Source organism: Ranitomeya variabilis, chromosome 2, assembly GCF_051348905.1.
Source record: "Ranitomeya variabilis isolate aRanVar5 chromosome 2, aRanVar5.hap1, whole genome shotgun sequence".
Classification (NCBI taxonomy): Eukaryota; Metazoa; Chordata; class Amphibia; order Anura; family Dendrobatidae; genus Ranitomeya; species Ranitomeya variabilis.
In genome coordinates this window covers 458,372,709-458,386,714 of record NC_135233.1, presented here as the reverse complement: position 1 = coordinate 458,386,714, position 14,006 = coordinate 458,372,709, and the positions used below count along the sequence as shown (strand labels likewise).

Below are 14,006 nucleotides of genomic sequence, written 5' to 3'. Positions count from 1 at the left end.
AATCGTCATCGTTCATCATTTTCGTAATGCGTGTGTCCCTTTGTAGGATACGTAAGGCATAATCCGCCATGTGGGCCAAAGTTCCACTTGTCAAATCTCCGGTTGTGATTGGTTGAGGGGCAGTTGCAGGCAAATCTACGTCACTTGTGTCCCTCAAAAAACCAGAACCCGGCCGTGACACGCAACCAATTTCCTGTGCCCCCGTGAAAGTTTCCGCATTAAAAATATACTCATCCCCATCATCCTCCTCGTCCTCCACCTCCTCTTCGCCCGCTACCTCGTCCTGTACACTGCCCTGACCAGACAATGGCTGACTGTCATCAAGGCTTCCCTCTTCCTCTGGTGCAGACGCCTGCTCCTTTATGTGCGTCAAACTTTGCATCAGCAGACGCATTAGGGGGATGCTCATGCTTATTACGGCGTTGTCTGCACTAACCAGCCGTGTGCATTCCTCAAAACACTGAAGGACTTGACACATGTCTTGTATCTTCGACCACTGCACACCTGACAACTCCATGTCTGCCATCCTACTGCCTGCCCGTGTATCCTCCCACAAATAAATAACAGCACGCCTCTGTTCGCACAGTCTCTGAAGCATGTGCAGTGTTGAGTTCCACCTTGTTGCAACGTCTATGATTAGGCGATGCTGGGGAAGGTTCAAAGACCGCTGATAGGTCTGCATACGGCTGGCGTGTACAGGCGAACGTCGGATATGTGAGCAAAGTGCACGCACTTTGAGGAGCAGGTCGGAGAACCCAGGATAAGTTTTCAATAAGCACTGCACCACCAGGTTTAAGGTGTGAGCCAGGCAAGGAATGTGTTTCAGTTGGGAAAGGGAGATGGCAGCCATGAAATTCCTTCCGTTATCACTCACTACCTTGCCTGCCTCAAGATCTACTGTGCCCAGCCACGACTGCGTTTCTTGTTGCAAGAACTCGGACAGAACTTCCGCGGTGTGTCTGTTGTCGCCCAAACACTTCATAGCCAATACAGCCTGCTGACGCTTGGCAGTAGCTGGCCCATAATGGGACAACTGGTGTGCAACAGTGTCATCTGCCGATGGAGTGGTTGGCCGACTGCGTTCTGTGGAAGAGCTGTAGCTTCTGCAGGAGGACGAGGAGGAGGAGGAGGGGGTGCGAACGCCTACAGCCAACTGTTTCCTAGACCGTGGGCTAGGCACAACTGTCCCTAAATTGATGTCGCCTGTGGACCCTGCATCCACCACATTCACCCAGTGTGCCGTGATGGACACATAACGTCCCTGGCCATGCCTACTGGTCCATGCATCTGTAGTCAGGTGCACCTTTGTACTCACAGATTGCCTGAGTGCATGGACGATGCGCTGTTTAACATGCTGGTGCAGGGCTGGGATGGCTTTTCTGGAAAAAAAGTGTCGACTGGGTAGCTCGTATCGTGGTTCAGCGTACTCCATCAGGGCTTTGAAAGCTTCGCTTTCAACTAACCGGTAGGGCATCATCTCTAACGAGATTAGTCTAGCTATGTGGGCGTTAAAACCCTGTGTACGCGGATGCGAGGATAAGTACTTCCTTTTTCTAACCAGAGTCTCATGTAGGGTGAGCTGGACTGGAGAGCTGTAGATCGTGGAACTTTCGGGTGTGCCGGTGGACATGGCAGACTGAGAGACGGTTGGAGACGGTATTGTTTCCGCCGGTGCCCTACATGCAATATTTCCTCCTACAAAACTGGTGATTCCCTGACCCTGACTGCTTTTGGCTGGCAAAGAAACCTGCACAGATACTGCCGGTGGTGCGGAAAATGGTGGCCTTACAGTGACGGAAGGGATGTTGCGTTGCTGACTAGCTTCATTGGCCGAGGGTGCTACAACCTTGAGGGACGTTTGGTAGTTAGTCCAGGCTTGAGAATGCATGGTGGTTAAGTGTCTATGCATGCAACTAGTATTTAGACTTTTCAGATTCTGACCTCTGCTTAAGCTAGTTGAACATTTTTGACAGATGACTTTGCGCTGATCAGTTGGATGTTGTTTAAAAAAATGCCAGACTGCACTCTTCCTAGACTCTGATCCCTTTTCAGGGATTGCAGACTGAGCTTTAACCGGATGGCAACGCTGTGCTCCAACAGGTTTTGGCTTTGACACGCGTTTTGGTCCAGATACGGGCCCGGCAGATGGAACCTGTTGCGATGTTGATGCCTGCTGCGGCCCCTCCTCCACCTCCGCTTCTGAACTACTGCCGCCTGCACCCTGTTCCCCCAATGGCTGCCAATCGGGGTCAATAACTGGGTCATCTATTACCTCCTCTTCGAGCTCGTGTGCAACTTCGTCTGTGTCACTGTGTCGGTCGGTGGTATAGCGTTCGTGGCGGGGCAACATAGTCTCATCAGGGTCTGATTGTGGATCTGTACCCTGAGAGGGCAATGTGGTGGTCTGAGTCAAAGGAGCAGCATAGTACTCTGGCTGTGGCTGTGCATCAGTGCACTCCATGTCAGAATATACTTGTAATGGGCATGGCCTGTTAAATGTTTCACTTTCTAAGCCAGGGACGGTATGTGTAAAGAGCTCCATGGAGTGACCCGTTGTGTCGCCTGCTGCATCCTTCTCTCTTGTTGTAGTTTTTGCTGAGGAGGACAAGGAAGCGACTTGTCCCTGACCGTGAACATCCACAAGCGACGCGCTGCTTTTACATTTACCAGTTTCGGAAGAGGAGGCAAAAGAGCTAGAGGCTGAGTCTGCAATGTAAGCCAAAACTTGCTGTTGCTGCTCCGCCTTTAAAAGCGGTTTTCCTACTCCCAGAAAAGAGAGCGTTCGAGGCCTTGTGTAGCCTGACGACGAAACTGGCTCCACAGCTCCAGACTTAGGTGGAATATTTTTATCCCCACGACCACCTGATGCTCCACTACCACTACCATCATTACCAGCTGACAATGAACGCCCACGACGACCTCTTGCACCAGACTTCCTCATTGTTTTAAAATCTTAACCAAAGTAACTTTATTTGTTGCTATCAAACAACTTACACGGTGAGCTATAACTTCAGTATGATTTCAATATCCCTTAACAGGTTGGTGAGACCACAAGGAAAATCAGGCACAATGTTACACACTCTGTTTTCTGTGGCACAAAATCACAGAGATGACACACACGCAGGACTGTCACTCAAGCACTAATGTCAATATTAATCTCCCACCTAATTTATTTATTTTTTTTTCTCAGGGAGACTTTAGAAACCAAATAATATTAAAAAAAAAAAAAAAAAAGGCTTTCTATGGCCCACAATTAGAGAGAGAGAGGTGGCACAACCAGGAGTCAAGACTGGCGCACAAGCTGAAAGGGCAATATTACTCTCCCACTGTTTTTTATGTTTTTTTTGTTTTTTTCAGGGAGACTTTAGAAACCAAATAATATTAAAAAAACCAAAAAAAAAAAAGGCTTTCTATGGCCCACTGAATGAGAGGGAGAGAGGTGGCACACCCAGGAGTCAAGACTGGCACACAAGCTGAAAGGGCAATATTACTCTCCCACTGTTTTTTTATGTATTTTTTGTTTTTTCAGGGAGACTTTAGAAACCCAATAATATTTTAAAAAAAAAAAAAGGCTTTCTATGGCCCACAATTAGAGAGAGAGAGGTGGCACAACCAGGAGTCAAGACTGGCGCACAAGCTGAAAGGGCAATATTACTCTCCCACTGTTTTTTATGTTTTTTTTGTTTTTTTCAGGGAGACTTTAGAAACCAAATAATATTAAAAAAACCAAAAAAAAAAAAGGCTTTCTATGGCCCACTGAATGAGAGGGAGAGAGGTGGCACACCCAGGAGTCAAGACTGGCACACAAGCTGAAAGGGCAATATTACTCTCCCACTGTTTTTTTATGTATTTTTTGTTTTTTTCAGGGAGACTTTAGAAACCCAATAATATTTAAAAAAAAAAATAAATAGGCTTTCTATGGCCCACTGAATGAGAGGGAGAGAGGTGGCACACCCAGGAGTCAAGACTGGCACACAAGCTGAAAGGGCAATATTACTCTCCCACTGTTTTTTTAGGTTTTTTTTGTTTTTTCAGGGAGACTTTAGAAACCCAATAATATTTAAAAAAAAAAATAAATAGGCTTTCTATGGCCCACTGAATGAAAGGGAGAGAGGTGGCACACCCAGGAGTCAAGACTGGCACACAAGCTGAAAGGGCAATATTACTCTCCCACTGTTTTTTTATGTATTTTTTGTTTTTTTCAGGGAGACTTTAGAAACCCAATAATATTTTAAAAAAAAAATAAATAGGCTTTCTATGGCCCACTGAATGAGAGGGAGAGAGGTGGCACACCCAGGAGTCAAGACTGGCACACAAGCTGAAAGGGCAATATTACTCTCCCACTGTTTTTTTAGGTTTTTTTTTTTTTTTCAGGGAGAATTAGAAACCAAATAATATTAAAAAAAAAAAAAAATAGGCTTTCTATGGCCCACTGAATGAAAGGGAGAGAGGTGGCACACCCAGGAGTCAAGACTGGCACACAAGCTGAAAGGGCAATATTACTCTCCCACTGTTTTTTTATGTATTTTTTGTTTTTTCAGGGAGACTTTAGAAACCCAATAATATTTAAAAAAAAAAATAAATAGGCTTTCTATGGCCCACTGAATGAGAGGGAGAGAGGTGGCACACCCAGGAGTCAAGACTGGCACACAAGCTGAAAGGGCAATATTACTCTCCCACTGTTTTTTTAGGTTTTTTTTGTTTTTTCAGGGAGACTTTAGAAACCCAATAATATTTAAAAAAAAAAATAAATAGGCTTTCTATGGCCCACTGAATGAAAGGGAGAGAGGTGGCACACCCAGGAGTCAAGACTGGCACACAAGCTGAAAGGGCAATATTACTCTCCCACTGTTTTTTTATGTATTTTTTGTTTTTTTCAGGGAGACTTTAGAAACCCAATAATATTTTAAAAAAAAAATAAATAGGCTTTCTATGGCCCACTGAATGAGAGGGAGAGAGGTGGCACACCCAGGAGTCAAGACTGGCACACAAGCTGAAAGGGCAATATTACTCTCCCACTGTTTTTTTAGGTTTTTTTTTTTTTTTCAGGGAGAATTAGAAACCAAATAATATTAAAAAAAAAAAAAATAGGCTTTCTATGGCCCACTGAATGAAAGGGAGAGAGGTGGCACACCCAGGAGTCAAGACTGGCACACAAGCTGAAAGGGCAATATTACTCTCCCACTGTTTTTTTATGTATTTTTTGTTTTTTTCAGGGAGACTTTAGAAACCCAATAATATTTTAAAAAAAAAATAAATAGGCTTTCTATGGCCCACTGAATGAAAGGGAGAGAGGTGGCACACCCAGGAGTCAAGACTGGCACACAAGCTGAAAGGGCAATATTACTCTCCCACTGTTTTTTTATGTATTTTTTGTTTTTTTCAGGGAGACTTTAGAAACCCAATAATATTTTAAAAAAAAAATAAATAGGCTTTCTATGGCCCACTGAATGAGAGGGAGAGAGGTGGCACACCCAGGAGTCAAGACTGGCACACAAGCTGAAAGGGCAATATTACTCTCCCACTGTTTTTTTAGGTTTTTTTTTTTTTTTCAGGGAGAATTAGAAACCAAATAATATTAAAAAAAAAAAAAATAGGCTTTCTATGGCCCACTGAATGAAAGGGAGAGAGGTGGCACACCCAGGAGTCAAGACTGGCACACAAGCTGAAAGGGCAATATTACTCTCCCACTGTTTTTTTATGTATTTTTTGTTTTTTCAGGGAGACTTTAGAAACCCAATAATATTTAAAAAAAAAAATAAATAGGCTTTCTATGGCCCACTGAATGAGAGGGAGAGAGGTGGCACACCCAGGAGTCAAGACTGGCACACAAGCTGAAAGGGCAATATTACTCTCCCACTGTTTTTTTAGGTTTTTTTTTTTTTTTCAGGGAGAATTAGAAACCAAATAATATTAAAAAAAAAAAAAATAGGCTTTCTATGGCCCACTGAATGAAAGGGAGAGAGGTGGCACACCCAGGAGTCAAGACTGGCACACAAGCTGAAAGGGCAATATTACTCTCCCACTGTTTTTTTAGGTTTTTTTTGTTTTTTCAGGGAGACTTTAGAAACCCAATAATATTTAAAAAAAAAAATAAATAGGCTTTCTATGGCCCACTGAATGAAAGGGAGAGAGGTGGCACACCCAGGAGTCAAGACTGGCACACAAGCTGAAAGGGCAATATTACTCTCCCACTGTTTTTTTATGTATTTTTTGTTTTTTTCAGGGAGACTTTAGAAACCCAATAATATTTTTTAAAAAAAATAAATAGGCTTTCTATGGCCCACTGAATGAGAGGGAGAGAGGTGGCACACCCAGGAGTCAAGACTGGCACACAAGCTGAAAGGGCAATATTACTCTCCCACTGTTTTTTTAGGTTTTTTTTTTTTTTTCAGGGAGAATTAGAAACCAAATAATATTAAAAAAAAAAAAAATAGGCTTTCTATGGCCCACTGAATGAAAGGGAGAGAGGTGGCACACCCAGGAGTCAAGACTGGCACACAAGCTGAAAGGGCAATATTACTCTCCCACTGTTTTTTTATGTATTTTTTGTTTTTTTCAGGGAGACTTTAGAAACCCAATAATATTTAAAAAAAAAAATAAATAGGCTTTCTATGGCCCACTGAATGAAAGGGAGAGAGGTGGCACACCCAGGAGTCAAGACTGGCACACAAGCTGAAAGGGCAATATTACTCTCCCACTGTTTTTTTATGTATTTTTTGTTTTTTTCAGGGAGACTTTAGAAACCCAATAATATTTAAAAAAAAAAATAAATAGGCTTTCTATGGCCCACTGAATGAGAGGGAGAGAGGTGGCACACCCAGGAGTCAAGACTGGCACACAAGCTGAAAGGGCAATATTACTCTCCCACTGTTTTTTTAGGTTTTTTTTTTTTTTTCAGGGAGAATTAGAAACCAAATAATATTAAAAAAAAAAAAAATAGGCTTTCTATGGCCCACTGAATGAAAGGGAGAGAGGTGGCACACCCAGGAGTCAAGACTGGCACACAAGCTGAAAGGGCAATATTACTCTCCCACTGTTTTTTTATGTATTTTTTGTTTTTTCAGGGAGACTTTAGAAACCCAATAATATTTAAAAAAAAAAATAAATAGGCTTTCTATGGCCCACTGAATGAGAGGGAGAGAGGTGGCACACCCAGGAGTCAAGACTGGCACACAAGCTGAAAGGGCAATATTACTCTCCCACTGTTTTTTTAGGTTTTTTTTTTTTTTCAGGGAGACTTTAGAAACCAAATAATATTAAAAAAAAAAAAAAAAAAAAAAAATAGGCTTGCTATAGCCCACTGAATGAGAGATAGCACACACAGCAGTGGCACACAAGCCCTGACTGAGGCCAATATTTTTCTCCCACTGATTGATGTAGTGTTTTTGTGTTGAGGTAGAATTTAGAACACAAATCACGGAAAAAATAAATAGGCTTTCTATGGCCCACTGAATGAAAGGGAGAGAGGTGGCACACCCAGGAGTCAAGACTGGCACACAAGCTGAAAGGGCAATATTACTCTCCCACTGTTTTTTTATGTATTTTTTGTTTTTTCAGGGAGACTTTAGAAACCCAATAATATTTTAAAAAAAAAAAAAGGCTTTCTATGGCCCACAATTAGAGAGAGAGAGGTGGCACAACCAGGAGTCAAGACTGGCGCACAAGCTGAAAGGGCAATATTACTCTCCCACTGTTTTTTATGTTTTTTTTGTTTTTTTCAGGGAGACTTTAGAAACCAAATAATATTAAAAAAAGCAAAAAAAAAAAAGGCTTTCTATGGCCCACTGAATGAGAGGGAGAGAGGTGGCACACCCAGGAGTCAAGACTGGCACACAAGCTGAAAGGGCAATATTACTCTCCCACTGTTTTTTTATGTATTTTTTGTTTTTTTCAGGGAGACTTTAGAAACCCAATAATATTTAAAAAAAAAAATAAATAGGCTTTCTATGGCCCACTGAATGAGAGGGAGAGAGGTGGCACACCCAGGAGTCAAGACTGGCACACAAGCTGAAAGGGCAATATTACTCTCCCACTGTTTTTTTAGGTTTTTTTTTTTTTTCAGGGAGACTTTTGAAACCAAATAATATTAAAAAAAAAAAAAAAAAAAAAATATAGGCTTGCTATAGCCCACTGAATGAGAGAAAGCGCACACACAGCAGTGGCACACAAGCCCTGACTGAGGCCAATATTTTTCTCCCACTGATTGATGTAGTGTTTCTGTGTTGAGGTAGATTTTAGAACACAAATCACGGAAAAAATAAATAGGCTTTCTATGGCCCACTCAGTGAGAGATGGCACACACAGGGATGGCACTGTAGCAGAAATGCCAATCTTAATCTCCCACAAAAAAAAAACAAAAAAAAAAAAAAAACTGTCCTACAATTACTATCTCCCTGCAGTAATGTAAGCCAGGTATGGCAGGCAGCAATAGGAGTGGACTGATGCACAAATTAAATAAAAAGTGTGGACAAACAAAAAAGATAGCTGTGCAGAAAGGAAGGAACAAGAGGATATGTGCTTTGAAAAAAGCAGTTGGTTTCCACAGTGGCGTACACACAGCAATACAGCTATCACGGAGCCTTCTAGGGCAGCCCAATGAGCTACAGCGCTGAGGGGAAAAAAAAAAAAAAATAGCTTCCACTGTTCCTGCACACCGAAGGTGGTGTTGGACAGTGGAAATCGCTGCAGCACAAGCGGTTTGGTGGTTAGTGGACCCTGCCTAACGCTCTCCCTGCTTCTGATGAAGCGGCAGCAACCTGTCCCTAAGCTCAGATCAGCAGCAGTAAGATGGCGGTCGGCGGGAACGCCCCTTTATAGCCCCTGTGACGCCGCAGACAGCAAGCCAATCACTGCAATGCCCTTCTCTAAGATGGTGGGGACCAGGATCTATGTCATCACGCTGCCCACACTCTGCGTTCACCTTCATTGGCTGAGAAATGGCGCTTTTCGCGTCATTGAAACGCGACTTTGGCGCGAAAGTCGCGTACCGCATGGCCGACAAGCACAGGGGTCGGATCGGGTTTCATGAGACGCCGACTTAGCCAAAAGTCGGCGACTTTTGAAAATGATCGACCCGTTTCGCTCAACCCTAGATATCATCAAACGTTTAATCAGATGAGAACGAAAAAATAGAACAGATTACAAAAAAAGATCAAATTTTGTGCCCTAGGCAGAAACGGAAAATAGCAGAAGAAGTAAACGCCCCCAGTGAAATCTGTCTGGTAACGCCCACTTAGACTTAACAAAGTTAACTCAGTAGGTGCCAAATACCAATATCTCAGCTTGAGAGAGATTAAAAAGAATAAACCTATCACATTGTGTATCCAGTTCAACATGAAAAATGTAGTGAAAGGTTCGATCTCTGCCTTTATGCTTTTGTTTTGTGCCAGCATGAACTATAAATAAGCATCATGGTCTTTATTGAGAGTGGCGGAATACTAATTGTTTAAGATCAAGTCAGCCCCACTTTCAAAATTTGTTGATTTTTGCAATGAGAATATGGCTGACAATTTGACTCATAGTGGTTTTTTTTTTTTTAATAAACATATACTTTTTAATTAGAGAAATTCCTACAGCGTAGAATCACAACCATCACCACTGACACAAAGGGGGAGAGACTTTACTTGAGCAGGAAACTCAGTGCGCAAGTACATTTGATTTACTTTCAGGCATAACAGTGTTCTGAATTTCTGATGTAGAAAACTGCAATATTCCAGTTCGATAAAGAGCGGAAGGCTTCTGCGATAACATATTGGGGGGGGGGGGGGGGGGTGAGATATCAATTTAATTTTATAATGATAATTTCACAAATAGATGTATTATTTTCTTACCTCGAACATACCCTACTATCAAAACCACATGGTTCACGTTAATAGGATCACATGATTTTTGGATATTGTGTATAATTCCCTTCATATAATGCTGAGGATAGAAGAAAAATGGGTAAATTAGTTACTGTTTAGCATAAATAAATATATGTGTGTGTGTGTGTGTATATATATATATATATATATATATATATATATACACTCACCGGCCACTTTATTAGGTACACCATGCTAGTAACGGGTTGGACCCCTTTTGCCTTCAGAACTGCCTCAATTCTCTGTGGCATAGATTCAACAAGGTGCTGGAAGCATTCCTCAGAGATTTTGGTCCATATTGACATGATGGCATCACACAGTTGCCGCAGATTTGTCGGCTGCACATCCCAAAGATGCTCCATACAAGGCAGGATGGATCCATGCTTTCATGTTGTTTACGCCAAATTCTGACCCTACCATCCGAATGTCGCAGCAGAAATCGAGACTCATCAGACCAAGCAACGTTTTTCCAATCTTCTACTGTCCAATTTCGATGAGCTTGTGCAAATTGTAGCCTCAGTTTCCTGTTCTTAGCTGAAAGGAGTGGTACCCGGTGTGGTCTTCTGCTGCTGTAGCCCATCTGCCTCAAAGTTCGACGCACTGTGCATTCAGAGATGCTCTTAGGCCTACCTTGGTTGTAACGGGTGGCGATTTGAGTCACTGTTGCCTTTCTATCAGCTCGAACCAGTCTGCCCATTCTCCTCTGACCTCTGGCATCAACAAGGCATTTCCGCCCACAGAACTGCCGCTCACTGGATTTTTTTTCTTTTTCGGACCATTCTCTGTAAACCCTAGAGATGGTTGTGCGTGAAAATCCCAGTAGATCAGCAGTTTCTGAAATACTCAGACCAGCCCTTCTGGCACCAACAACCATGCCACGTTCAAAGGCACTCAAATCACCTTTCTTCCCCATACTGATGCTCGGTTTGAACTGCAGGAGATTGTCTTGACCATGTCTACATGCCTAAATGCACTGAGTTGCCGCCATGTGATTGGCTGATTAGAAATTAAGTGTTAACAAGAAGTTGGACAGGTGTACCTAATAAAGTGGCCAGTGAGTGTATATATACTATATATATATATATATATATATATATATATATACTCAACACTTACCTGTAGTAAAGCATTGTTTATTGTAACTGTTAATGTGCCGTCATTACCAACATAAGAAGTCATTACTGGAAAATAAAGGCATACCGTAATTAATATCTATCAATCTATCTAGTTGAAAGCACAGAATATTGACCAATAAGTAATCTGGGCATTTTTGTGCCAGCTCTGAAAACTTTTTAAAAACTGGGTGTAGTTTAGCAGAGAGACACGGGCCATCACTATAATTTATGCCACAAACATGGTGTGAGTTTCACAACACATGTAATCCAGTCAATAACTAGAGTACATTTCTGACTCTGGAGCTTGTTCAGATGAAAGATTTGTAAGGGTATGGACAGACTGACCGCGTTTCCCCCCTTGAAGAAATAAATTTTATTGTGTATTATGTCTTGTGAATTGTGTCCTGCATATTTTGTAAATATTGTGTAATGTGATAAGTGTTAATTGAATCGTGATGTAATATAAATAAGTGTTATGCGGTAAATATGTTTATGATGTTGGTAATGTATGGGTAAGTTGAGAGTTAATAGTTGGGACTAGCCCATAAGCGGGAGGGGCTAGTGTAAGAAAAAGTGACTTCTTGCTGCTAGGAAGTCAGAGTTTGGAGTGCTCGGGAAGAGGACCAAAAATGTCCTAAGTGAACAGTGCTGCATTCAGGGGTGACCCTAAATGAGAGGAGACCAAGGAAGAGGGATATTGACATGCTGGGAGTAAGTGGCAGAGAGACTGAGTGGCTTTCCGGAGATGGGTCCTAGGGAAAGTACGCCTAGCCAGGCTTGTAATGCTGGAAGGTAACGGGTCTAAATGGGACTGGGACTAGAGAAGAGTCCCAAGAGGTAGATTCAGGGCGCCAGTAGTGGAAAAAATAGGACGCGGAACCATTGAAGTATATGACTTGTTGATCAGGACTGTAGCATTAAAGATGGGTTTTAGTAAAGTAGGGAGAAACAGTGGACATAGAGAGCCCTGAAGGAAACTACTGAGGTAGGATACTGTGTGGAAGAATGCTTCAAACTATTAAGGAAACGTCCATAAGATTGTGTACCCGCTATCCCTTGTATATAATATTTGTCAAGTTACCGTTCAGTAAAAAGTTTTTTTGGGATGGTGGGTTTTTTTGGGATGGTGGTCTCTCTCAAAAAACTATGAAACACCTGGTCCTGTCGAACCAACAACATTGGTTGCTCGCGGCCTTCACCGATGTAACGCCCTCACAGCACAAGCCCGCACACCCAGCCAGGACCCCCATTTTCATGTAACGTGCCTGGGCACCACAGACGAGTGCCTCGCCCACGGCTACTGACCCTCGCCATTTTACAGATGCACCATGAATTTGGAACTTCTCACTCCAGCAGACTCTGGAACGAGAGTGGTATATAAAATACCAGTCTTGATGGGTTCCTCTTAAGTGTCAAATGTCCTTTATTATGTAAATTTTCAGACTTTAGAAATAACCAAAACTACAACGCTGTGCTTATAAGTCAAATTATGAATCCCAATGGATTACGATGAACACCGTTTATTTATGAAAAAAAAAATTTTGACTTGGCTTTTCGATGATAGAATCCTGACGTAAGCATTCTTACCAGTTTCATTTTTTGGAAGCATCTGAAAATCATGAATCCACGCGGCAGGTGACAAGCCTTTTCTGCAGTCCTTCCTCACAGCTTCATATTTATATTTCTCTTCAGAGACTAGACCGCCTTAAAAAAAAAGAAATCAAATATATAGTACTAGGCAAAAATTTTAGGCAGGTGTGGAAAAAATACTGCAAAGTAAGAATTATTTTACTAGTAGAAATGATAATGGTTTATTTTGATCAATAACCAAAATGAAAGGTGAATGAACAAAATGGAAATCTAACAATCACATCAATATTTGGTTTGAAGACCCTTTGCCTTCACCATTTTTTCTATGTAAATTTGCACTCAGTTTTTGAAGAAACTTGGCATGGAGGTTATTCCAAGCATCTTGGAGAACTAACTACCGATCTTTGTATCATTAGGATCAACCCTCCTAAGCCGTCTATATGGGCATATAGGTATCGAAAGGTGAATAAAATGATACCTTGAAATCTGCAATCCAATGTTTTATTCCAGAGAAATCCATGTTTTTTCTTAATATGTAAATGAGCTGTTAAGATCTATGGGCCAGACATAGATCTACCTGCGAATCTGCCTTCAGAACTTATTTTAAATAAAAGGGAGAGTTACCAGTGTGAGACATGTAATGACTGACAGTTTGCTCTCCTGAACTACGTGTCTCACACTGGTGACAGCCCTTTTCATTTAAAATAAGCACGGGAGGCAGATTTCTGGGGAGATCTATGTCCAGCCCATAGATCTTAACAGCTCATTTACATATTAAGAAAACCATGGATTTCTCTGGAAAAAGAAGTCGGATCACAGATATCAAGGTATCATTTTATTCATCCTCCTATGACCTACATGGCCATATAGATGGCTTAGGAGGGTTGATCCTACTGATAGATTAGCTTTTTAGCTGACAGATTTATTTTAGAGTGTCTGAATGTATAGATGGTAAAAATTGGAAATGAAGTTTCTTTTACTGTACCTTGCATTTGCACAGCTATATACGCATCCCATGTGAATCCTCCCCTGCAACCATCATCACAAGGACCACAGTCCATAACCTCTAAAATAAAAGAGAATAAAAGAAAGTCAAACTAAGTGATAAAACTGATAAAATCATGTTTTATTTTAACATCATACGAATAACTTAAAAATAGCACCGTCTGGGGCACATGGGCTCACGGTCCATGGAAGTATTTTATATCTTGATCTAAAAAAATGTACAAAGGGTCCTTTCCGGGCACCAAAAAAATATACAAAAGTAAGTCTCTGACTACAGAATAATCTCAGCCTAAGCCTAAACGTATGAAGAAACTTGGCTTTCCAGAAATTGATTATTCTTGACGCAGAGCCATGTTTTAGTGGAGTAGGCTCAGTCTTGTGTCTTCACCCCTCAGCAACCTAGCCCTTTTACTAAATTTTATCCAACCTG

The 14,006-nt window shown here is 41.7% G+C and overlaps 1 protein-coding gene across 1 annotated transcript in view; it reads right to left on the bottom strand.

Moving 5' to 3' along the window:
- Positions 1-14,006, bottom strand: part of LOC143809588 (cathepsin W-like) — a 34,612-nt gene that overhangs the window by 7,281 nt on the left and 13,325 nt on the right. Inside the window, exons 6-9 of the mRNA XM_077292632.1 lie at positions 13,557-13,637; positions 12,569-12,685; positions 10,983-11,047; positions 9,834-9,924 (exon numbers count right to left, since the gene is read on the bottom strand). Of these exons, the coding sequence (XP_077148747.1) occupies positions 9,834-9,924; positions 10,983-11,047; positions 12,569-12,685; positions 13,557-13,637 (354 nt within the window). The remainder of the gene's footprint in view (positions 1-9,833; positions 9,925-10,982; positions 11,048-12,568; positions 12,686-13,556; positions 13,638-14,006) is intronic.